The sequence below is a fragment of the Trachypithecus francoisi genome, unplaced genomic scaffold (assembly GCF_009764315.1).
Source record: "Trachypithecus francoisi isolate TF-2019V2 unplaced genomic scaffold, Tfra_2.0 Lachesis_group4, whole genome shotgun sequence".
Classification (NCBI taxonomy): Eukaryota; Metazoa; Chordata; class Mammalia; order Primates; family Cercopithecidae; genus Trachypithecus; species Trachypithecus francoisi.
The window spans coordinates 37,742,551-37,767,887 of NW_022681469.1; the positions used below are offsets into that span (position 1 = coordinate 37,742,551).

The 25,337-nt window shown below is 39.2% G+C and overlaps 1 protein-coding gene and 1 pseudogene across 1 annotated transcript; one reads left to right on the forward strand and one right to left on the reverse strand.

The window, feature by feature from the left end:
* The first annotated feature begins 13,653 nt into the window (after nucleotides 1-13,653).
* Nucleotides 13,654-18,165, forward strand: LOC117072128 (annotated as a pseudogene).
* Nucleotides 18,166-20,099: 1,934 nt separating this feature from the next.
* LOC117072476 (cytochrome c oxidase subunit 7C, mitochondrial-like) lies at nucleotides 20,100-20,452 on the reverse strand. The gene has a single exon (XM_033192658.1). It carries the CDS (start codon nucleotides 20,435-20,437, stop codon nucleotides 20,246-20,248), a length of 192 nt encoding a protein of 63 aa, XP_033048549.1. The 5' UTR covers nucleotides 20,438-20,452; the 3' UTR covers nucleotides 20,100-20,245.
* Nucleotides 20,453-25,337: the final 4,885 nt, after the last annotated feature.

The window sequence follows — 25,337 nt, forward strand, 5'->3', positions numbered from 1 at the left end:
TACTCTGCAAGGAGAAGGCAGTATGTTTGTGTACTACAATGGATGCCCAGCATGGTTGCTATTCTTCTTTTGTAGGGATTAAGTGCAATTCCCTATTTTACGATTACACAAACCTCAGTGTTTCTAGCAGCTCTTTCTAACCTCATCTCTTTCTGTTACCTCCTTGGCCTTATTCTTTCATTTCAATAACCTGTCACTACTAAAACGTCAGGAAAATTAGAAGCTATATTAACAGAAAAGAGTGTGCAAATTTCAGAAAGTGTATTTTCACCATAATTTACCTAATTAATTGCTTCATTTCTGAGCACCAAATTTAAGTGATGCTACAAAGAACTAGGTGCTATATGAAAGAAGGAAACCAGGATTGTTTGTTGGTTAATTTTACGTGTCAACTTGACTGGACTAAGAGATGCCCAGTTAGCTGGTAAAACGTTATTCCTGGGTGTGCCCATGAGTGATTAGCGCTTGACTTAGTAGACTGAGTAAAGAAGATCTGCCCTTACCAATGTGGTCAAGGATTATCCAATCCACTGAGGACTCTAAAATAACAAGAACTGACTTGTTTTGCCCAGTTATATGTATACCAGGATTCTAGATTGAATCCTAAGCCAGAAAAAATGTGGCTTTTGTTGTTATTGTTGTTTTGCAATAAAGAATATTATTATGAAAATTGATGAAATTACACAAAGTTTTAGATTAAACAGTAGTATTATATCAACGTCAATTGTTTTTGATAATTATATTGATTTTGATCATTGCACTGTGATTAGGTAAGAAAATATTATTGTTAATAGGACACTGAAGGATTTAACATTAAAAGAGCATTATGGAGAAGGCAGAGCAAGACAGCCAAATAGAATCCTCTAGTGATCACCCACTCCCCAACAGGGACACCAAGTTGAACAACTATCCACACAAGAAAGCACCTCTATAAGAATCAAATATCAGGTGAGCAATCACTGTACCTAGTTTTAATATCTTAATCAAAGAAAGAAGCACTGAAGAGCATAGGATAAACAGTCTTGAATTGCCAACACCACCCCTTCCCTATACCCCAGCAGTGGCTGCATGGTGTGGAGAAAGAATCTATGTGCTTGGGAGAGGGAGAATGCAGTGACTGTGGGATTTTGCATTGGAACTCAGTGCTGCCCTGTAACAGTGGAAAGCAATACAGGCAGAATTCAGCCCACACTCACAAATGCGACATTTAGACCAGCCCTAGCCAGAGGGGAATTGTGCACCCCAGTGGCCGAAACCTGAGTTCTGGCTAGCCTCATCACTGCAAGCTAAAGTACTCTGGGGTCCTAAATAAATTTGGAAGGCAGTCTAGGCCACAAGAACTGCAATTTCTGGGCAAGTCCTGGTGCTGTGCTGGGATAGGAGCCAGTGGACTTGAGGTGAATGCAACCTAGAGACACACCACCTGGGGGCAGCCAAGGGAATGAGCTAGCTCCTAGGTGACATTTCTAGACATATCTTGGGCCACAAGTGAACCCACTGCCTTTAAGGAAAGAACCCAGCGTTGGCAGGATTTATTACCTGCTGAGAAAAGAGCCTTTCCACCTTGAATAGACATCAGCAGTAGCCAGGCAATTCACCACAGGACTTGAGTGAGACCCAGCACCCTGCTGGCTTGAGTTATGACCCACTACGTTCTCAGCTGTGGTAGCCACAGGGAGAGACTCCTTCTGCTTTAGGAAAGGAGTGGGAAAGTTAAAAAGGACTTTGTCTTGCCACTTTGGTGCTGCTCAGCTGCAGTAAAATAAAGCACTAAACAGAGTCCTGAAATCCCCAATTCCAGGCCTTAGCTCCTGGATGCATTTCTAGACCCACTCTGGGCCAGAAAGGAATGCACTTCCCTGAAGAGAGAGACTCGGGGCCTGCAGGATTTATGACAAGCTGACTGAAGAGCCCTGGGGCATTGAATAAGCATCAACGGTAGCCAGGCAGTATTCAACATGGGCCTAGGGCACTGATGGCCATAGGGAGAGACTCCTTCCGCTTGAGAAAAAGAGAGGGAAGAATATGAAAGATTTTATCTTGCAACTTGAGTACCAGTTCAACCACAGTTCAATAAAGAACCAAGTAGATCCCTAAAGTTCCTGACTCTTGGCGCCAGCTCCCAGACAGCATTCCTGGGTCAGAAGGAAACCCACCAATCTGAAGGGAAAGATACAAGTCTGATAGGATTCGCTACCTGCTGACATAGGCCTTAGGCCTTGAAAACGTATCAAAGGTAGCCAGGTAATGGTCATCACAGTCTTTGGGAGAGGCACAGTACTGTGCTGGCTTAAGGTCTGACCCAGAGCAGTCCCAGTGGTAGTAGCCAAAGGGGTGTTTGTGCCACCCCTCCCCCAACTCCAGGAAGTTCAGTGTGGAGAAAGAGATTGTTTATTTGGGGTGAAAGAAGGGAAGATCACAAGAGACTGTGCCTGGTAATACAGGGATTCTCCTAGGACTTACCCAAGACCACCAAGGCAGTAACTTTACCAGTCTGCAAGAGTCACAGTGTTACTGGGCTTTGGGTGCCTCCTAATACAGATACAGCTGCAGTGATCAAACACTTATATCACAGCACTCAATTCCCTTTGAATAATTGAAAAGTCCTCTCAAGAAGGACAGGTTACAAGCAAGCCCAGACTGTGAAGGTTACAGTAAATACCTAACTCTTCAATTCTCAGTCTTCAGTGAACATCCACAAGCATCAAGACCATCCAAGAAAGCACAACTTCACCAAACAAACCAAATAAGGCACCAGTGACCAACCCCAGAATGACAGAGATATTTGACCTTTCAGACAGGGAATTCAAAATAGTTCTTTTGATGGCACTCGATTAATTCAAGAAAACACAGAGAAGGAATTCAGAATCCTATTGAATATATTTAACAAAAAGATTGAAATAATTTTTTTAAATCACGAGAAATTCAGGAGTTGAAAAAATCAGTTGGCATACTGAAGAATGTGTCAGATCTCTCAACAGCAAAATAATCAAGCAGAAGAAAGAATGAGCGAGCTTGAAGACAGGCTCTTTGAAAATACACAATCAGAGAAGACAAAAGAAAAAAGAATAAAAAAGAATGTAGCACACCTGTAAAGACCTAGAAAATTGCCTCAAAAGCACAAATCTAAGGACAAATCCTTAAAGAGGAGGTAAAAAGCAAGATTGCAATAGAAAGTGTATTCAGAGGGATAACAGAGAACTTTCCAAACCTAGAGAGATATATCAATATTCAACTATAAGAATGTTATAGAATACCAAGCAGATGTAACTCAAGCCATTTAACAAAATTCCAAAAGTCAAGGACAAAGAAAGAATCCTAAAAGCAGTAGGAGAAAAAACACAAATAATATACAAAGGAGCTCCAATATATCTGGCAGCAGACTTCTCAGTGGAAACCTTACAAGCCAGGAGACAGCGGCATGATACACTTAAAGTGCTGAAGGAAAAAATAAAAATTCTTGTACTAGAATAGTATATCCAGTGAAAATATTCTTCAAACGTCAAGGAGAAATAGAGACTTTCCCAGAAAAACAAAAGCTAAAGGATTTCATCAACACTAGACTGCCCTATAAGAAATGCTAAAGGAGTTTTTCAATCTGAAAGAAGAAGATAGTAAGAAGCACTAAGAAATCATCTAAAGGAACAAAACAGCAGGTACACAGAAAAGTACAGAATATTATAATACTGTAATTGTGGTGTGTAAACTCATATCGAGTAGGAAAACTAAAAATGAACCAATAAAAAATAATAGCTACAACAACTTTTTAAGATGTAGACAGTATAATAAGATATAAATAGAAATAATAAAAAGTTTAAAAGTTGGTTGGGGCAACGAAATTCAAGTGTAGAGTTTATATTAGCTTTCTCTGTGCCTGTTTGTTAGTTGTTGTTCAGTTGTTTTGAGTTTTGTCTGTAATCAGTGTTAAATTGTCATCAGTTTTAAATGATGGATTACAACATGTTATTTGCAAGCCTTGTGGTAACCTGAAATCAAAAAACTTATAACAGACACACAAAAAGGCAAGAAATTAAAACATACCACCAGAGAAAATCACCTTCACCAAAAGGAAAAGAGGAAGGAAAGAAAGAAGAGAAGATTAGAAAACAAATTTTAAAATGGCAAGAGTAAATTCTCATCAACGATAACATTGAATGTAAATGGACTAAACCTTCCAATCAAAAGACATAAAGTAGATAAAAAAAAAAGCAAGTGAATGGATAAAAAAGCAAGCCCCAACTATCTTCTCCCTGTAAGAAACACACTTCACATATAAAGACACACATAGGCTGAAAATAAAGGGATGAAAAAAGATAGTCCATGCAAATTGAAACAGAAAAAAGCAAAACATAGAAACAAAGAAGATCATTTCATATTGATAAAGTGGTAGATTTAACAAGGGAATACAACAATCGTAAATATATATGCATCCAACACGGGAGCATCCACATATATAAAGCAAATATTCTTAGAGCTAAAGACAGAGATAGGACCAATGACATTCTTCACAGAGACTGAAAAAATAATCCTGTAATTTATATGGAACCATGAATGACCCAGAAGAGCCAAAGCCATCCTGAGCAAAAAGAACAAAACTGGAAAAATTATATTACCTGACTTCAACTGATATCAGTGAGTGATAGCAACCAAAACAGTATTCTGCTGGCATAAAAATAGACACAGAAACCAATGGAACAGAATAGACCACCCAGAAATAAGACCATATATCTACAGTTAGCTAATTTTTGACAAATATGCCTTCAATAAAGGGTCCTGGGAAAACTGGATAACTGTATGCAGAAGAATGAAACTAGAACTCTATCTCACACCATATACAAAAAATCAAATCAAAATGGGTTAAACACTTAAATTTAAGAATTCAAAACTATGAAAACTACTAAAAGAAAATATTGAAGAAACTCTCCAGGACATTGGTCTGGGCAATGATTTCTTGGTCACTACTCTACAAGCACAGACACATAAAGCAAAAATGGACAGATATAATTATAACAAGTTTAAAAGCTTCTGCACAGCAAAGGAAACAATCAGCAACATGAAGAGATGACCTACAGCATGGGAGAAAACATTTTCAAACTCTTCATCTGACAAGGGATTAATAACAGAACACATAAGTTACTCAAACACTTAATAGGAAATCATCTAACAATTTGATCAAAGATCAAACAATCTGATTTTTAAAATGAGCAAAAGATCTGGATAGACTTTCCTCAAAGAAGACATATAAAAGGCAATCAGGTATAAGAAAAGGTGCTCAACATCACTGATCATCAGAGATGCAATTCAAAACTACAATGAGATATCTCATCCCACTTAAAATGGCTTTTATACAAAAGACAGGCAATAACAAACGCTGGCAAGGTTGTGGAGAAAAGGGAACTCTCATACACTGTTGGTGGGCATGTACATTGTACAACCACTATAAAGAACAGTAGGGAGGTTCTTCAAAAAATCTAAAAATAGAACTTCCATATGATCCAACAATCCCACAGCTAGGTGTATACTCAAAAGAAAGGAAATCAGTATATAAAAGGGATATCTACACTTCTATGTTTATTGCAGTACTCTTCACGATAGCCAAGATTAATAGCAACCTAAGTGTCCATCAGCAGACAAATAGATAAAGATGTGGTACATATACACAATGGAGCACTATTCAGCCACAAAAAAGAATGAGATCTTTTCATTTGCACCAACCGGGATGAAACGGGAATATTATGTTGAGTGAAATAAGCCTGACACAGAAAGACAAACTTATGTTCTCACTCATTTTTGGGAGCTAAAATTTAAAACATTTGAACTCATGGAGATAGTAGAATGGTGGTTGCCAGAGGCCAGGAAGGGTAACAGCGGATGAGGGAGTGAAGACGGTTCATGGGTGCAAAAATATTGGTAGATAGAATGAATAAGATCTAGTATGTGATAACATTACAGGGTGACTACAGTCAACAATAATTTCCTGTGCATTTTAAAATAACTGTAACAGTACAATTGGAATGTTTATAATGCAAAAATATGATACATTCTTAAGAGATGACGGATGCTCCATTTACCTTGATGTGATTATTAAGCACTGTATGCCTGTATCAAAATATCTCATGTACCCCATAAATATATACACATACCGTGTACCTATAAAAGTTTAAAATAAATGAAATATAATAGCATCATGGAGAGACAGTAAATGTGATAAGATGTTAATGATTGAAAACATGTGAGCTTTTAATAGTATTGCAACTCTTCCATAAGTTTGAAATTATTTCCAAATAAAAATATATATCTAAAGACTATGTATATTTCATCAATTTTCATAATGTGCTTTCACGCAAATAAATCACATACAGATACACATAAGAAAGAATAAGAGCTGAGAAGGTAGGGTTATTGAGTATAGAGAACTGTTTTTTGAAATTTTGCTGTGAAATAAAGGGGAGATATGAAACAGTGGCTGGAGATGTCGGCATTAAGAAGCTTTGCGGTAATTGCTGTTATTTGAATGAGTGACATTAAAGCAAGTATATAATAGAAAATGAGGAAAATTCAATTGAGGAAGGACAATGGATGAGTCACGAGAAAGAGATAATATTTTCAGAAGCAAAACCCTTCCACAGCCAAATAGTAATGAGTTCTTGTGCCTACATAGGGCTTGGCCTTATATTAGAGCATGGACAGTTCATCTACTGTAATGGAAGGGACAGCCCAGGTGTGAATGTAATTAGTTTAGTCTATTTGATGTTAGAAGGACAAGAAGTGCTTTTCTAAGAGCTCTTATTTTCTCATTACAATTAGAAGCAAGGTCTCCAGCTACAATTGAAAAGCGGGGGGGGAATGATGAAAATGTAAGATTACTACAAAGACAAAGCAGAACTGCAAGAAAGCAACGCTCAGAGGAAGAAAGCAGCAATAAAGTCAGCAAACATGTGTTTATAAATAAACCATGAAGCTACCTTACTTTTAAGAGGAAATAAAACTATTTAGTCATGCATCACTTAACGATGGGATTACATTCTGAGAAATGTATTGTTAGGTGATTTTTGTGGTTGTGCAAACATCGTAGAGTGTACTTAAACCTAGATGGTGTAGCCTACTACACACCTACCCTATATGGTATAGCCTATTGCTTCCAGGCTACAAACCTATACAGCATGTTGCTGTACCCAATACGGTAGGCAGTTGTAACACAATGCTATTTGTGTATCCAAACAGATCTAAACATTCAAAAAGGTAGAGTAAAAATATGGTTTTATAATCCTATGGAGCCACCATTGTATATGTAGTCTGTCACTGATGAAAATGTCATTATATAGCACATAACTGTGTTTATTTTTTATTTTTAGAGGCCCATAAGTGGGTAAAAGGTTCCTAAGGACAAAGATCTCTACAAATCTGCAGACTGTACATCTGTAAGAATAGAAGAGTGATTCCTCATTCACATCATCACTGATCTAATAACTACTCTGGCTTCCAAGATGCTTCAAAAACTAAACTCAGCAAAAAGTACAGCCCAAATATGTGGCAGAAGTTGAACTGAGCTCGTTAAGTTTCATGTTATGTATATCCTTTAATATAGCCTTTTAATACCAGTAAGTGCGTCATGCATAGATGAAATGCTAAACTGTCTTATGGTTTAGCAGTGTTGGTCTTGGTCTCAGATGGGTATTTGGAACTCAGCCTCTCTTAAGACTTTTCTTCTCTGCCAAAACCTGCTTAGTCACCATCTAGGGTACCCCAGGGTTTTGTTGCTGTCCCCACACAAATTTACTTGAGAAGGTATTTGCTGTCCTAGGCCAAGAGCTAAGTACCAATCAATCTATTTCTGAGGAAAAGAACATAAGTTAGTCATATAGTGCCAGCATGTCTGAGGAAAATGCTTTTAATCAAATAATACTGAAATGCACAATAAGAAATTGAGAAGAGACTGGGATTCCACTAAGATGCTTCCCACCCATCAAATTAATTCTAAAATATGATGATCTACCAAAGCCTTTATGCTTCAATCACAGAAACCAATTCAAGCTTAGACCCAGATTTAAGGATGGTCCAAAGAGTATGCCACTAGCTGTATGTAAAGTTAAATAATAGTACAAATCCTGTTTCTCAGTTGCATGAGCTATGTTTCCAATACTCAGTAGTCACATGTGGCTAATAGCTACCATATTAGTGCAGATATAGAACATTTTGTCATCACAGGAAGTTCTATCAGGTAGCACCGGTCCAAACCATGGAAAGCCCCTGTGGTTTACTTCATTTTTTAAATTGTTACTGGTCCCAGGGAAGCATAAAGAAATATGAACTTCTGCTGTAACCACAGAACTACCTTGGACTTCCAGCTGACCCCAAACTGGAGCTCTGAGCTTTCCCAATCTGGATCTGACTCAGGATAGACCCACATCAACCATCAGAGTTTAGGAGGAGGAGGAAGCAACACTTACCTCAAATGACAAAGTGATGCCTGGGAAAGTCCTTTTAAAACTATGAAGTCCTGTGCAAAAATATTCTCCCTATTCCCTAAGCAATTGCCTTCACTTTGTTGTAGGGCTCTCCCTAGATTATTATATTCATTGTTGGACTCTAGAGCTTGAGATAAATGCAGAAAATTTGGAGGCAGTTCAGAGCAGACACTCAAAGATGATGAAAGGTTTGAGAAATAAAATTTTGTGGCTCAAAAAACAAAAGTCGTCCATCCTGGAAGAAAATTGTAAGATTATCTTCAAGCATAAGCATACATATTATATAGAGAATTATGTCCAGCTACTTTGAAAAGCTGCAGACAGAATAGAAGAATTAAATTAAATTAAATTAACAGCATGAAAGTGAATTTCCTGATAATAATGGCTGTGCTGAAACAGGCTATTAAAGAAGTTTAAGAAATCGTCTCTGGATGTTTTTGAAAGCAGAAAAGTTTCCATGTGAACATTTTCCAGTAATGACTCCTTCTGAGGAAAGCAGTCAGACATAATTCATGATGTATATAATCTCATGTTTTGTAACATGTGCAAATCTGGTCCCAGCTGGTAGGCCTAGGGATTGCTTCTGGCTCCTAGTATACTACCTATAGCCAGGTATGTGGCTACTATGACAGCCCTATTCAGCAAAGATACTGTATTCTCTGAGTAATTATACTAGAAGATAAAGTCCCTGTTTCCCCAGAACCCACTTCTCCTTTCCTTATAACATATCCCATTATTTTTCTTACAGTTCCATCCTTCTCCTATCCTACACAGCCCCAGTCTGGTTAATCAGAGCATCCATTCTCCCTGGCCACAGTGATTGGCTCGGAAGTAACAAGTAACCCAAGTCAATCCAGTACGGTTCGAATCCAGGACATTTTTGTTGTTGTTGTTGTTCAAACTGTCGGGAGCAGATAATCACTCTCTGTGGCATATTTAGAAATATAAGATTTAAGCCTGGTTCTAGTGGTCTGGGTTGAGTTGCCATTCCATACAGAGTACAACAACAAAGTGATCCTGCAGGAAATTCTATTAAATTTCTCCAGAGTGAAAGCATTGGCTTTCCTGCCAGGAAGCAAGTAGCTAGAGATGGTGAGCAACCTGCTAAGCCACAGAGCTAGAGAAGGGGAGAGAAGGAAAGAAGGAAAAGAAGGCCACTCTTTGGTACACATGCTTTCTCAATTCATCACCTTCTTTACAGCACCATACTGTCTCCTTCAATGGTCTTGGCCCTATCACAGTTCTTTGGAACAAATAAGCAGTGTCCTCCTAAACAGCTACCACTGTCCTTAATTCAGTTATCAATGCTCCATGCTTTCCCTCTGCTAAACATTTACTCAAACTTCTCAACCACTGATGTCCTCTTTCCTATTTGTCCTTCGAGGTTTTGTTTGTTTGTTTGTTTTTGTGTTGTTGTTGTTGTCTTTGTTTTGAGACGAGTCTCGCTCTGTCACGCAGGCTGGAGTGCAATCTTGACTCACTGCAATCTCCGCCTCCCGAGTTCAAGCCATTCTCCTGCCTCTGCCTCCCGAGTAGTGGGATTACATGCGTGCACCATCACGGTCAGCTAATTTTTGTCTTTTTAGTAGAGGCAGGGTTTCACCATGTTGCCCAGGCTAATCTCGAACTCCTGGCCTTAAGTGATCCACCAACCTCGGCCTCCCAAAGTGCTGGGATTACAGGTGTGAGCCACTGTGCTGGCCCTTCGAGTATTTTTGTTGTTGTTGTTTACCATCATTTTAGAGTGGTTTCAGGAAGGCAATAAATGTTCATGGTCAATCCATCATCTTTAAACTACTTTTATGTTAAGAACAAGACAAAATATAAAGAAGAATAAAAATAGAATGAAGGAGAAAGAAAGAATTAAAGCAAGACATAAATGTCTGCTAGCTGTTGTCATGAACATAATGGCAGGAACTAGGATGCACTTACTCCATCAGCTCTGGAAACCCATTATGCACTCGGAAATCCTCAGGGTAACAATGCTTCAGTGAGGCTGGAGACCAAATCCTGCTGGGTCCAGGCAGACACCCAGTCTGTAGATGTTTGAAACTGAAGTTTTCCCCTGGTCCAGTAAGGGTGATAAATGTTTTAATTTGGTTGTTTTGTCTTTCTTTTTTTTTTTTTTTCTGCTTTTGGATTGATTTCAGGTCTCTTAGGCATTTTGTTTGTTTAACAAATATTTACTAAGCAACTAATAGGCACACACAGTATTACTGCCTAAAATACAATAAGGAAGACTCAAATGTTGCTTCAAACAAAAATTTCAATTTTGGGGAGAAAGTAACCTTTCTATGAAATTATTTTGAAAGAGGAGGGCAAAGCAGGGAAGGAGTGGAGACCGAGATGGGGTGGGTGGGGCAGTTGTTATAGGAACAAGAGGAAATGTTTGGGAGGAGTCAACCCTCTGGTGCCAAATTGGAACACTAGTGTTTCCAGATGTCTCTTTAAAATCCCGTCTCACTAGCAGGATTAATATTGAAGAGACTTACCCAGATTTGAGGGTGGAAGAATTGGCCTGGTGAAGGTATTATTACGAAAATACACAATTTCACTCTATTCTTGAGCTATAATCTACAATATTTTGTGACTCTTCACTTCCTCATTTAAAATCTCAAAGGTTGTTTTCAGTTCTAAAATTTTCATATTTGAACCCAAATTCTGGCTTCTGGGCAACCCTTCCATAGTCTTTCTATTTATATCACATCCTGTTCCCAAGCCATTGAATTTTTTTACTCTAACTGATTTGAAATTCAACATTACTTATTTCAGTTCCACCCTAAACATATTTTTTCTTCCCCATTTATTCTTAAGGTTGAAATAAAGTTCAAATGAAACCTAGCAACACATAAACCTAAAGAAAAGAAGTAAATAATTTATTTTCTGGTATAGAGGAAACTATTTATAGTTAGAAATAAACCAAATGTTCTCAAATCTATGAGTGGAATTATATTAATTATATTTTTTTCAAGAATATTCTGAAATGGGATTTTTCTGACCTAAATGAATCATACAACTGTTATGATAATAGCCCTCCCAAGCTGAGGAAGCCCAGATTTTTTGATACTATAATGTACTGCAGAGTCATCTATCATATAATTTGAACAACAATCTCTAATTGTGTTTTCCTTCATAACCAAAAAGAGCATCTTAAAATTGGATGAGTTTTGAAATGGTCAGGAATTCTTCATTTTTGTTCTCTGAGTATTAGAATCATCCAAGATTATACCCAAAGACACTTTAATTATAATGATAACATTCACTGAAAAAAAAAAAAAAGAGTGCTATGTAAGCAGGGCATCCCATCTTTTTTTCTGCATTGTGACACACATGAAAGCTGATTACATTTGCACAGCATGCTGGGATCAACATAGAGTTGCCTCAGCGAGAGGCAACAAACCTAATGGTGGTAGGCACCTGCTAGTTGTAAAACTGGTATTGCAGGACTCCGGTTACACATCCAAGACATTAGAGAAGTTTAGGAGTAGAGCATAGACTTTCCTTAGAGCGTTGCCTAAAACTCCCTTTACTCTTCTTCTTAATCCGGACACCTATCTCTCTACTCCTACCTCACTCCCCGGCAAAACTGCATTTTTGCCCAAGGTGGGCTAAGTATACATAATTTTATTTTTACATTGGTTTAGCACATTTTAAAAATCAAAAGAAAATAACACATGAAAATAGAATGTGGGTGTTTTGCATTAGAGTAAGTTGGTTGCATTATGCATATGATTTTAGAGCTAGAGCTGCTATGAGGAATTGGCAATAAAATTGCTGACCTGCATAGTCTATGTTTAGTGATCACATCAACTGTAAGTTCTCAATGTGTTATCATCCATGTGACTTGAGTTGCATATATAATCAAAAGCCCACCGAGACATTATGAATTCAAGAAAAATATCTATATTATTACCCAGGAGATTAATAAAATTTCCTAAATTCTCTGTTCATGGCCACCTACTAACTTAGTTTTATGAAAGATGTTATAAAGATAATTAAATTAGATGCTAGCTAGTGACTGCTATTGTACAGGACTTTCATTTCCATTTTATAGAACAAAAGAGTGTTGAAGAAGAGAGTTGTGGTAAATGGTATATATCTTGCTTCCTTTTGCAGAAATTAATTTTGCAATATAAAAGAAAAATATAATTATCATGAAGTCTTTAGAAAATAAATAAAGGAAGGCCTATGGTAACTTCCTCAGGTGACTTATTCAAAGACCTTTTCCTTTTCTTTTCTTTTCTTTTCTCTCTTTTTTTTTTTTTCTTGAGACGGAGTTTCACTTTTGTTGCTTAGGCTGGAGTGCAATGGCGAGATCTCAGCTCACCACAACCTCCACCTCCCAGGTTCAAGTGATTCTCCTGCCTCAGCCTCCTGAGTAGCTGGGATTACAGGCATGTCCACCATGCCCAGCTAATTTTTTGTATTTTTAGTAGAGACAGGGTTTCTTTATGTTGGTCAAGCTGATCCACCCGCCTTGGCCTCCCAAAGTACTGGGATTACAGGCATGAGCCACTGTGCCCAGCGACCTTTTTCTTATAAAATAAAACATAGGTTCAAAATTCTAACAAAATGTAATGATGGCTAGAATGTATTAAGTTCTGGGTGCCAGATTTCATGCCAACAATTTTCCAAAATCTTCCAAACTCATTTCATCTTCAGAACAATTTTATGAGGTGGGCACATTTGTCTTCATCATACAAACAAGAAAGCTGAAACTAAACAAAATTACTTGGCCAGTCTGTGGATGTAGATAGAAGCAGCAGAGGTTGGGCAAGATTAAGAAGCAACTTGTCTGATCCAAGTGCCTGCAATCTTGATCACATTGCCTTAGGCCCCACCATTGCAAAAAATCAACCTAACAAACTAGCTCATTTTACAATTATATTGACCAAATTTCAGGAGTTCCCAAACCTTGTTCCACGTTAGAATCACTTGGGAAAATTTTGTGATTCCTATTCTCATCCCCTACCAATTAAATCATCATGCCTGGTAGAGTTAGGGGCAACCAAATATCAGTATTATTGAAGATTCCTAGGTGATTCCCTTTGCCACAAAATTTGGGGACCACTGACCAATGCTGATTTTGGAGGTCTCAGCTTACAGCTGGTCCTATAGTCCTAAATTTCACTTAGGAGAAAACATTGTGCTTCAGTTTCTGGAGCTAGACACTTAAATATAGGCTATGACTAGTCCCTATACGTGTAAATCTTCTTGTCTTCCACCTCCAACAACAACAAAAAAATGTCTACAAGTGCACTATTTAATTATTAGGAGATGCACAGGTGGACTGGGCAATGGTAGCATTTTTTTTAATGCACTAGAGCAATATTGGCTAAGCATACAGAGAAGGGAGAAGAGATTTGGCAATTAGCAGTTATTTTGATACTGTTAGCCAAATAGGAAAATTAGATCCCCCCAAAATCCACTTTGGAATCCAATTTTCCAATTTATTTGATTCTTTACCATGATCAAATTAGTCAACTAATTGCCTTTTCACTTGCCCTATGTATTCCAGGATATTATAAATGAAAATTTTAAAACTTTTTGCTATTTTTGCAGAAGGTAGAAATTTAAAAGAAACTTACAAGTCATTTGGGCCAAGCCCTTCATTTTAAGCTGAGGAAGTGAGACTACAGATAACTGCCTTATTCTCCCAACAAAGCAACGGCGGCTCTCAGGGCCTCCTGCTACAGCTTACTATCTCAGGAAAAAACCCAGGGGTGACACAGTGCCTAAAGGGAGCTGTTGGGATTCTAGGCAGAGGCTGTATCTCTGGGGAGGGACATGTGATTCTGATACCCATGATGTTTGAATCCCTTGGGTCAGTGATGCATTCTATTTATAGAAAAATATGGAAAAACACAACATAGAATATAGAATATACAAAAATAAATACAGAAAACAATATGAATATAGAAAAACAAAAATAAAACATATTTCGAAGAAAGGTTGTCTATCAGAAGTCACTCTCAGAATTGGCTGTGTTACAGATACTTGACCTTTCTATGGTGACTCAGCTACCTTCCTAACTAAGGCCTTTCAGGGGAGGGACTAAGGAGTCAAAGCTCCTGCTCTCAACGCCCTACAGACCGTGAGGTGTTAAGAGGGTGGACTCCTTCCTTGGCATCAGTGCCTACAATCTAGGGCACCCACTTGCAGGCCTAGATGATTTGTGACCTCAGAATTGTTGTGGTTCCTGGACCTTTGTTGATGTAGTTTACTTTGCATCCCTCAGGCAAAACTAGAGGAGCTGGGCAAGGAAGGGAAGAGGGAGTCAGGCCAGAAGTAGCTTCTTGGGGTTTCTACCTCTGATCTTCCCTGCACAACTGTAGTGTATCATTCTGGCTTCCAAAAGTGTAATTACTTATTTTTTTTTAACTACAATTATTGTCTTAAGAGCATCTATATAGAGGGGAAAAAGGAACATTAACCAACCAAACTTAAGTTTTCCCTTGAATTACAAAAAAAAAAAAAGTGTCATGATTATTCACTTTATAGAAGCAAAACCTTATACTGTGTCTTAATATGACCAAATAAAAACTTAAAAAAAAAAGAAAGAAAACAGGGCCAGGCACAGTGGTTCACACCTGTAATCCCAGCACTTTGGGAGGCAAAGGTGGGTGGATCACCTGAGGTTGGGAGTTCCAGACCAGCCTGACCTACATGGAGAAACCTGTCTCTACTAAAAATACAAACTTAGCCAGGTGTTGTGGCAGGCGCCTGTAATCCCAGCTATTCAGGAGGCTGAAGCAGGAGCGTCACTTGAACCTGGGAAGAAGAGGTTGTGGTGAGCCGAGATCACGCCGTTGCACTCCAGCCTGTGCAACAAGAGCGGAACTCCATCAAAAAAAAAAAAAAGAAAGAAAGAAACACAGTTCATTAATGACTGTACTACCAATAGATTCATTACCATGCTAGAAATGCTTCATTTACTACCCATGGTAAGTGCTGTAGAACAGCACTACACTATTAAAGAGACTGTAATTGCATTAATGCAGGTTAAGATACTAGTTAGCTCTTTTGGCAAATCACTGGATTTGTTTGAATTGAACTTACCGTGAACAAAACCCCTGGCTTTTTTTCCACATCTTAGACCAGTCAACATGGCTCTTTCAAAACACACCTGAATAGAATTGGTTTATTTGTGTACACTTTTTTATTGGCTCCACACAAATGTGCTATCTAGGATGCTAGAAGTAGGTGGGTTGTCTTTCCTGTGTCTGTATTTGGGCCTTTATAAATCTCTATATATGTAAACTGTCCTCTCCTTTTAATATCCATCTATCTCTCCCCACAGATGACTAATAGAAAACTTATCCACCTTCAGCTGAAAAGCTCCCTTCATCTCTTTTTCTTTATTTTACGGTTCTGGGCAAAAGCCCATTACCCACCCCTTAAAACTCTGAAATTTTGATTCTATCCATCCCAAGCCCATCTCTCCCTATGCCAAATCCTTCCCTCTATTACTCTCTTTGGTGACAATGCATTTGTAGGAAGAAGACAAAATTCCTATTAAAAAAGATGACTCAAGCTTGCTTCCATAACAGAGGACAGCCATATAAATGATGGCTTTGTTGTTTAGTTTCATTTAGTTAAATGTAGGTAGGCCCTAGAGCTCAGTTAGAATTGGAATGGTTAAGAAAATGAAGAAATAAAATCTTTTGCATAATTAAGAATTGTTAGAAATAATGTTCCCGTGGAAGTTAAGGGAGACAAAGAATTGGGGGTCCTAGGACTGGAAGAGAAGCTTTAGAAGAAAGATTTAAATAGAGGGCAAGAAAGCCCTGAGGGGGGAAAAAAGAGACAAAGTGAAAGCAAGAATACCCCTCAGATAAGGATATTTAGGGCACTTTAAAAAAAGTAACAGTGCTGAAGAGGTTGTTTATGAGTGCACCAACCGGCCACCTCTGTCCCTTTCCCAGATGATCCGGAAGATGAAGCTTCCTGGCCTGGAAAACAAAAAGGCCGTGGTTGTGGGAACCACAACAGATGACGGTGCAGGTTCAGGAGGTGCCCAAACTGAAGGCGTGTGCCCTGCGCGTGACCAGCCAGGCCGCAGCCACATTCTCAGGGCAGGGGGCAAGAACCTCACTTTCGACCAGCTGGCCCTGGACTTCCCCAGGGGCCGCAGCAGCGTCCTGCTCTCAGATCCTCACAGGGGTGGGGAGGTGTACCGGCATTTCGGCAAGGCCCTGGGAACCCCTCACAGCCACACCAAACCCTACCTCCGCTCCAAGGGCGGGAAGTTCCAGCGTGCCAAAGGCGACGGGCCAGCCAAGGCTACCAAAACTAACCCTGGATCCTACCTTCTTATTAAAAAGATTGTGAATTTTGTCAAAGGCCTTTTCTGCATCTATTGAGATAATCATGTGGTTCTTGTCTTTGGTTCTGTTTATATGCTGGATTACGTTTATTGATTTGCAAATGTTGAACCAGCCTTGCATCCCAGGGATGAAGCCCACTTGATCATGGTGGATAAGCTTTTTGATGTGCTGCTGAATCTGGTTTGCCAGTATTTTATTGAGGATTTTGGCATCGATGTTCATCAGGGATATTGGTCTAAAATTCTCTTTTTCTGTTGTGTCTCTGCCAGGCTTTGGTATCAGGATGATGTTGGCCTCATAAAATGAGTTAGGGAGGATTCCCTCTTTTTCTATTGATTGGAATAGTTTCAGAAGGAATGGTACCAGCTCCTCCTTGTACCTCTGGTAGAATTCAGCTGTGAATCCATCTGATCCCTAGAACTTAAAGTATAATAATAAAAAAAAAAAAGTAAAAAGATTGTGGATGCTCACGAAAAGTATTATCTGTGGTCAAGAAGGATTAGGGGAACTATCTTTATCTAGTCAGAGATAAGAGACCCTCTCTTTTATCTGGTCAGAGATCTTCCTTTTCGGCACCATTTTCTAATGGATTGCATAAAATATGAAGCTACCTGTACTTGTAACAACAGAGAGAGCAAATTCTCCTCTGTAAATTACTAAGATAAGTAAAGGAAAGAATGTTAACTGAAACTATTAATCATGAGGTGAGAACCGAGAGAGTTCCAGAGAAGAGCTGTCATAGCACTAAGTGAAAGTCATTTATCAACGTGGAAGGCATGAGTGCAAATATGTAGGGAGGCTCTTCATATAAATAAAAAGGAAAGGACCTGCACCCTGGAGGAAGGTTCCAGCTGATATGATAAGGGGGGTGACTTCATATGTCAGATCATCCATTTGAGGAGGTAAAAATCTGGAATAATGTGCCCCAAGACAGACACCCTTTTCAGAATTCTGTGAAGGTGACTTCTTTGGAGTCACTTGGAGTTGTCTTGTTACCTTTCGGGTTTTTTTTTTTCTAAGACAAGGTCCCCCTGGAGTGCAATGGCACAATTATAGCTCACTACTGCAGCCTCCAACTCTTGAGTTCAAGCAATCCTCATACCTCAGCCTCCTGAGAAGCTAGGAATTCAGGTGGACACCACCATGCCTGACTAATTTTTATTATTTTTTAGTAGAGAGCAAGTCTTGCTCTGTTGCCCAGGCTGGTCTCAAATACCTGGACTCAAGCAATCCTGTCTGAGCCTCCCAAAGTGCTGAGATTACAAGCCTGAGCCACTGCATCTGGTCTGGCCTGTTGCTTATTGTGTCACCTTTCTCCCCTTCATTTCATTACTCTTGCTTTTGTTCTTCAGAGAAACACAGGGGTGTGAGAAATAATAAGCAACCTATTAAGCAGTCATTTAAAAAAGCCAAGCTCTAATTTTTTCTAGATTCTTAGGATCATATTGGCACTATTTGTCTAACAAAGAAAGTTAATTGCAACCTTAATATACTTTTTAAAATTACTTACTGTCTGTGATCCAAATAAAATGCAAGCAATATGAAGACAAGGATTTGATCCTTATTGTTCAATGCTTTGTGCCCAGCACCTAGAAAAATGTCTAGACAATGTGGTAGGAGTTATTAAGAAATTATTTTAGGCAGATAGAGAGGAAAAGGGGTCCTTGGGAAGTTTTCATTTTTTTTAAAGCAGCTCCAGAAAAGTTTCCTATAAAGTGCCCTGTTCTTAGAGCCAGGCTGGCAACCTTTGATATGCAAAAACAGGCCATTAGAAACTGGGTCCACCCAAACATGGTGATGCCCACGGCCTTCTTGCCCTTGCCCCACATATTCCTGGCGACATGGCCACCCCCACATATCTGCACGTGTGTAGAACATCATGGCACCGTTCATTTCTATATTAGGGTGGGAGGGCCAGCTTTTTCACGGGCTATGTGAATGACATGCCTGGTCAAATCAATCCCCTGAGCCCTATGCAAATCAGACACTGCTTCCTCTAGCCTTTACATGTATCTGGCTGGTATCCACTGCACTTGGGGTTCCCTCTCTCTACTTTGGAGCCTGGCTGCCTCTCTGTATGGGGGAGCTTCTTCCTTCTGCCTTCCTCCTTCTTTCTTGCTTATTAAACTCTCCGCTCCTTAAAACCACTCCATGTGTGTCCATGTTGTTTTATCTCATTCGAGTCCAGACGAAGAACCTGGTGTTCCTCTACTAATTGGAGCCATATCAATGATAGGTGTTAAAAACTATTTACTAAATGGGATGAATGAATGTTCATGTGTCTCTATTATTCTCAAACCTTAGGCAGGTATCTATTACATAAAACAGCCCAGTGTTAGTGGTGCTTTGCTGAATGCAGGTAGGAGAGCAGTGGCCCATGTGCAGGGCAAAGGTGACAGCTACAGGAATCAAGAGCATAAATAGAAGTTAATAATGAAGAGGGAGGAGGAATTATGAGTAACAAGAGAACAGGAAGATATGGAAATATGGCCGTGGGAAGGGAGTGTGCTTTCTTTCCAATAGCACATGGATTATGTCACCAGCTAATTATTTGGATTAAAGAAAAGGATGAACCTGAAAATCAGGAATTTAGGAACAATTGAATGAATAAATTATAAAACCATTCTTTCATTGTAGACAGACTCCCTTTCAATTAAGACCTTCATCTCAACTGAACATTTATAACAAGAGACCTAAACATCAATTACAACTTTTCAGATGAAGGCCCAAGAGTGAATTTCACCGTATCCCATTGTTAGTTCTTAAAACTAGACCAGCCCACCCGCACCATGAATTAATGGAAATGGCTGAAGTTTCACCAAGACTGCTTCCATGAACCCTCCTTTTACTTTTCTTTGTAATTGACAAATAATAATTGCATATATTATTTTTATGGGGTGCAATGTGATGTTTTACATATGTTTACATTATGAAATGATCATTTGTCCTCACCTTTTCCTTAATTGCTCTTCAACTCTGGTCCATGCTCTACCCAGTTCTTGGCCCAGCAGTGCTATCTTTGGTCTTTTAAATTTGAAATTAGTTATTGGTCTTCCCAGCATTTGAATCTTGGTTACACCCTTTGAGAAAAGAGTGCTTGTTTCTCTGATTTTGAATGGGAATTCATGTTCAGGTTGCAAATTCTTGGCAATCTTGACACCAGGTATCCTCTGCTGGATTGACCCCAAATTCTCTGTAAAGTAAGTTAGGGACAGATTAAGATAATCTATTTTTAAAACCCACAAGATTAAAGCAGATATATGTGAAAGTATTCAGGAAAAGACAAACAGTAAACATGTGTAACTTTTTTTTTTTTTTTTTGGCATTCATGTCATAAATTTATTGACAAACATATCTAGTATGCCATGAGTTAGAGTTTGATCCATTTCCAGAGGCTGTATCTCTTAAAAATGCTCTTCATATCTGTTAAATGGACGAACTGAAACATCCTTATGATTTAAGCAGTTGGTGTCTTACTATAAGGAAGGGTGCAGCAAATGCAGATCCAAAGTACAAACACATCTTAACTAGTAACGCCCACTTGTTTTCCACTGAAAATGGCAAATTCTTTCCAGGGCCCTCCTCATAGTGGCTCCTACGGACCACAGAGGTTGTGAACCTCCCGATGCTGTGGCCCAACATAGCACTGCTGGAAGCTCTGCGAAAGGCGGAGAGACCGAGTACGGATGAAATGGCGGCACCTCACTGTTTTCACGACCTTGTTCAACATGTGTAACTTGTATTCAACAAAACTCGAGTGCTTTTACTAAGCACTATGGTAAGTGCTGCTATTATGTCCTTTAATGTCTCTTCCAATTAGTGTTGGTAAAAACACTTTCTCTCTAACAGTAACCCGTTGGTCTATTACCTTCCTATACTTGATTTGAAGAGAGATGAGTAGTAATTTTCTTCCTGTTTTTTTGTTTGTTTGTTTGTTTGTTTCTTGGTTGCCTGTTGACTCTTTTGTCTCTCATTGTACAGTCTCTGTTGACTGTTCTTCCTTTTATTGTACAATTCTTTATTGTCCTGTCTCTCTCCCTTTCTCTCTCTCTCTCTCTGTCACATACACACACATACGCACACACACTGTCTCACACACACATGCATATACGTACTGCCTTAAGGACAATGCAATATTCACCATATTCTGCAGATTTTATCTCCATATTCATCACACTTACACTTTTAGCTTATAATTTGTTTCTCCTTGAGCAACGACCTCAGCCACTTCAGTGTTCTTATCACTAAACTGCTTTGACGCCATATTTACTGAGTTTGTTGCCTTAACTTCTTGGCATTTCTGTTTAACATCATCTACACACCAGGATAGTATATACCATCTCTCTCTCTCTCTCTCTCTCTCTCTCTCTCTCTCTCTCTCTTTTTTTTGAGACGGAGTTTCAGTCTTGTTGCCCAGGCTGGAGTGCAATAGCGCAATCTCAGTTCACCGCAATCTCTGCCTCCTGGGTTCAAGTGATTCTCCTGCCTCAGCATCCTGAGTAGCTGGGATTACAGGCATGCACCACCATGCCTGGCAAATGTTGTATTTTCAGTAGAGATGGGGTTTCTCCATGTTGGTCAGGCTGGTCTCAAACTCCCGACCTCAAATGATCTGCCCGCCTCGGCCTCCCAAAGTGCTGGGATTACAGGCGTGAGCCACCACACCCAACCCAGATCTCACTTTTAATAGGCATTGCTATTTTTCTGAGATTCAACCATGTGCTCCTTACCTGCTCTATATCAAATTTCTCTGTGCTTCACCTGCCCTTTTTTTCACCCTCTGAAATGGGCATTGTAACTTCAGAGAGATCCCCAAGACTTCCAGGTCCTTGAATTCACTTCATCCTATCAGGGCCCTCTTTATGAAAGTGGAGTTTGTCCTCAGACTGAGCAGCATGGTCTACAATACTTCCCTTTCCACTAGACCAGATGTCTTGGACCCTGACATTCTGCAGAACTGGACACCATTGTCTTCTATAAAGGGCTGCTACCATGGTTGGCTTTCTCCACTGCTGCTTCCTGACCACTGAGGATTCTTAGAGGAAGATGCAGAGTAGTTCGGAACTAACTCAGCTTTGTTAATTTTCAACTGGATCCTCATGCTGTTGCTTGATCTTTTCATTGTTTTCTCATTGACTCAGTAAATCCTCTCCTTACAGAAGATATTTCCAGTCTCCAGTCACAAAATCAAACACAGATTGTTAGGGACTTTAGAAATTGAGCCTGGTTTCTTTACATTGTAAGTGAAGAATCTGAAACTTGTAGATTTGCCTGAGGTCAGTATATATTCTGAGTCAGCTGAAACCCAGACATCCTGACTCCCACCTGATGCCAGGCTCCTAATTTTCCTCATGCTGCTTAAGTCCTGATTTCTGCCTGATCATTTAGTAGATGATCTTGCCTTCTATGTCACATGAAAGATCTGGGCCATCATCTTCAGTATACCCCAGCATTATCTTTTAAAAAATATAAAAAACCCTGGCCTACAGAAGCATTATCGTTTCTTTCTTTCTTTCTTTCTTTCTTTCTTTCTTTCTTTCTTTCTTTCTTTCTTTCTTTCTTCTTTCTTTCTTTCTTTCTTTCTTTCTTTCTTTCTTTCTTTCTTTTTCTTCCTTCCTTCCTTCCTCCTTCCTTCCTTCCTTCTTTCCTTCTTTCTTCTTTTTTTTTTGACAGACTCTCACTCTGTTGCCCAGACAACAGAGTTGCAGTAGCACAACCTCAGTTCACTATAGTCTTTGCCTCCCAGTTTCAAGCCATTCTTGTGCCTTAGCCTCCCAAGTAGCTGGGATTACAGGCATGTACCACCATGTCTGGCTAATTTTTTATATATTTAGTAGAGATGGAGTTTCACCAAGGTGGCCAGGCTTGTCTCAAACTCCTGACCTCAGGTGATCTGCCTGCCTCGGCCTCCCAAAGTGCTGGGATTACAGGCGTGAGTCACCGTGCCAGGCCAACATTATTGTTTTGGTAGGCCTTTTAGTCTCTTCCATAAGTTTCAAAGGAAGAGGTAAACCTCTTTATTTCTAAAAATGAATCCCTCCACTCTTTCTCCTATACTGCAAAGTCCAATCCTTCTATTTTCCCTGATTTTTGATTGCTTCTTTTTTCTCTTACAGTTTCAATTCCTTCTTCTCCGTAGATACCTTTTTAAAAACAAGCTCTCATCTCCCTGCTCCAATAAACAGCATTTAAAAAAAGACAAAAACAAAACCAAAAAAAACAAAAAACAAAAACAAAAACAAACAGACAAGACAAAAAAACAAGGTTGATCCCACTATTTATTTTATTTATCAAACCATTTCTCCCACTGTTAAACTCATGAAATGAATGATGTATGCCTGGTAATTCTTTCCTTCTACTCCTTACTCCAAAATGTACCAATTTTATAACCTACCAAAACTGCCTTTGCAGATATTATGATCTCCTTTTCTTCTTTTCAAATCCTAAAAAATTTTTTCTATGATCTTCTGATCCAAAAATTCTGCAGAATTTTATTGTGTAGAAGACTCTTTTCCTTGCATGTCTCTCTTCTCTGGAGTTTCATGTTTGTTCTGTTCTTCCTTCTCTGATCATTGCCTTTCTACTTCACCTCTTCCTACACCTAATCCCAAAACAGAAAGTCCTATCAAAATATTTGTATTTTCTTTCTTTTTTTTATTGACAAGGACTAGCTCTATTGTCCAGATTGGAGTGCAGTGGCGTGATCTCAGCCGACTGCAACCTCCACGTCCCAGACTCGAATGATCCTCCCACCTCAGACCCCAAGTAGCTGGGTCTAGAGGCACAGGCCACCACGCCTGACTAATTTTTGTATTTTTAGTAGAGATGGGGTTTCACTGTGTTGGCCAGGCTGGTCTTGAACTCCTGACCTCAAGTGATCCACCTGCCATGGCCTCCCAAAGTGCTGGGGTGTGCCACCAAGCCAGGCTTTTTTTTTTTGTATCTTCAACTCTTCCGCCAGTTCTCCCAATCTCAGAGTCTCAAATAGCAAATCTATTTGGAAAACTCTCAATCCAACATCTCTAGTACATAAATCCTGCCTGTAATCTAGATTATATTTCAAATGCTTAAGAATAGCTATGTTTAGATTATTCAAAAGCGAAGGAATTTGGTAAGATTGCTCAAGTACAGGATGAGAAAAGAAAACTATCCAGAACCAAACGCGGAGGCACTTAAACATGTAAAGATTGAGTAGATAGGAAGGAGCTATCAAAGGAGACAGAGGAGCAGAGGAACCAACCATGAGGCAAGACAAAAGCTGAGAAAAAGGAAGTATCTGGAAGCCAAGAGAAGTGCAGATGAGGGAGAAAGCAGACTTATTCAATGCAAGAAAAGGTCAATACATTGGGATAGAGAGGGGGCCATGGAGTCATAAACACAGAGGTTTCCACAGGAGTGGTGGGCAGAAGAGAAGCCAGACCTGAGTGAGTTGAAGAATTTGTGGGTGGCAGGGAAAGGGAGAGAGCATGAGAGGCCAACTCTTTAGAGAGGTTTTGCAGAGAAATCAGACTGGATGGGAGATTTGGGAATGAAGGTAGAGTTTTTGTGTGTTTAGTATATGGCAGATACTAGAGAATGTGTGCATGCTATTTGGAATACTCAGAGAGACAGACAGAGAGAGAGACACTGGTATCGCAACAAGATAAGAGATAACTGAAGGATCAAAGTTCTTGCGAAGGAAAAAGAATGAACCCACAGCTCAGTTGGCGTAGGCCCTTGAAAGCAAGTTGAATACAGTTCTCACTGTGACAGGAAAAAGATAGTGAAGATATGTTCAATTACTAACAGGATTATAGATTTTGTGGTGGAGAAACTAATAAAATTTTCTGCTAGTTTCCATTTCTCTTGAGTAAAACAGTGATGTCATTATCCAAAGTGAAAAGAAGTTGAGGAGGGTTGGGGAGATTTGAAGAAAAAGAAATCAGAGTGTGGGAAACAAGACAGAAGAGTAACCTGTAGGATGGCACTGAGAATCCATGTGAGGTGTGCGGTTATGTTCTTAAGATGAAATCAGCTTCTTAGTGTGATTTTCTCCTGCAAAATTCAAGACAAATAGATAGGTAGAGTGTAATAGGGTAAATATCATTGCGTAGGAGTTCAGGGAAGGCCTCTCAGACAATTCTAGCAGACCTATAAGAAGTGAGGCTTGTTTCCAAGCATTCTAGATAAAGCATACAGTAAATGCCAATCCCTTAGGTGGCAACATGCTTCTATAGTTCCAGAAATATTCAAGAACCCAGTGTAACTGGAACACAGTTTTAGAAGGTGAATGGTGAGAGATGAGATGATGTAGAGCAGATTTTTAGAGTTGTAAATTAAAAAAAAAAAAAAATATATATATATATATATATATAGAGAGAGAGAGAGAGAGAGAGAGTTTCACTTATAGGGAAGTGCCCACATATTAATTATACAGCTTAGTAAATACTTATCTCTCCATATATATCTACATACACACACATTTATATGTTTTATACATGTATTTACACTTCTAGATGCATTACATATACCCATATAAACATAACCTAGGTCAAAATATGGG

Bases quoted from the DNA above. Each gene is read 5' to 3' on its own strand.
- LOC117072476 (XM_033192658.1), bottom strand. From the start codon at position 20,437: ATGTTGGGCCACAGCATCGGGAGGTTCACAACCTCTGTGGTCCGTAGG.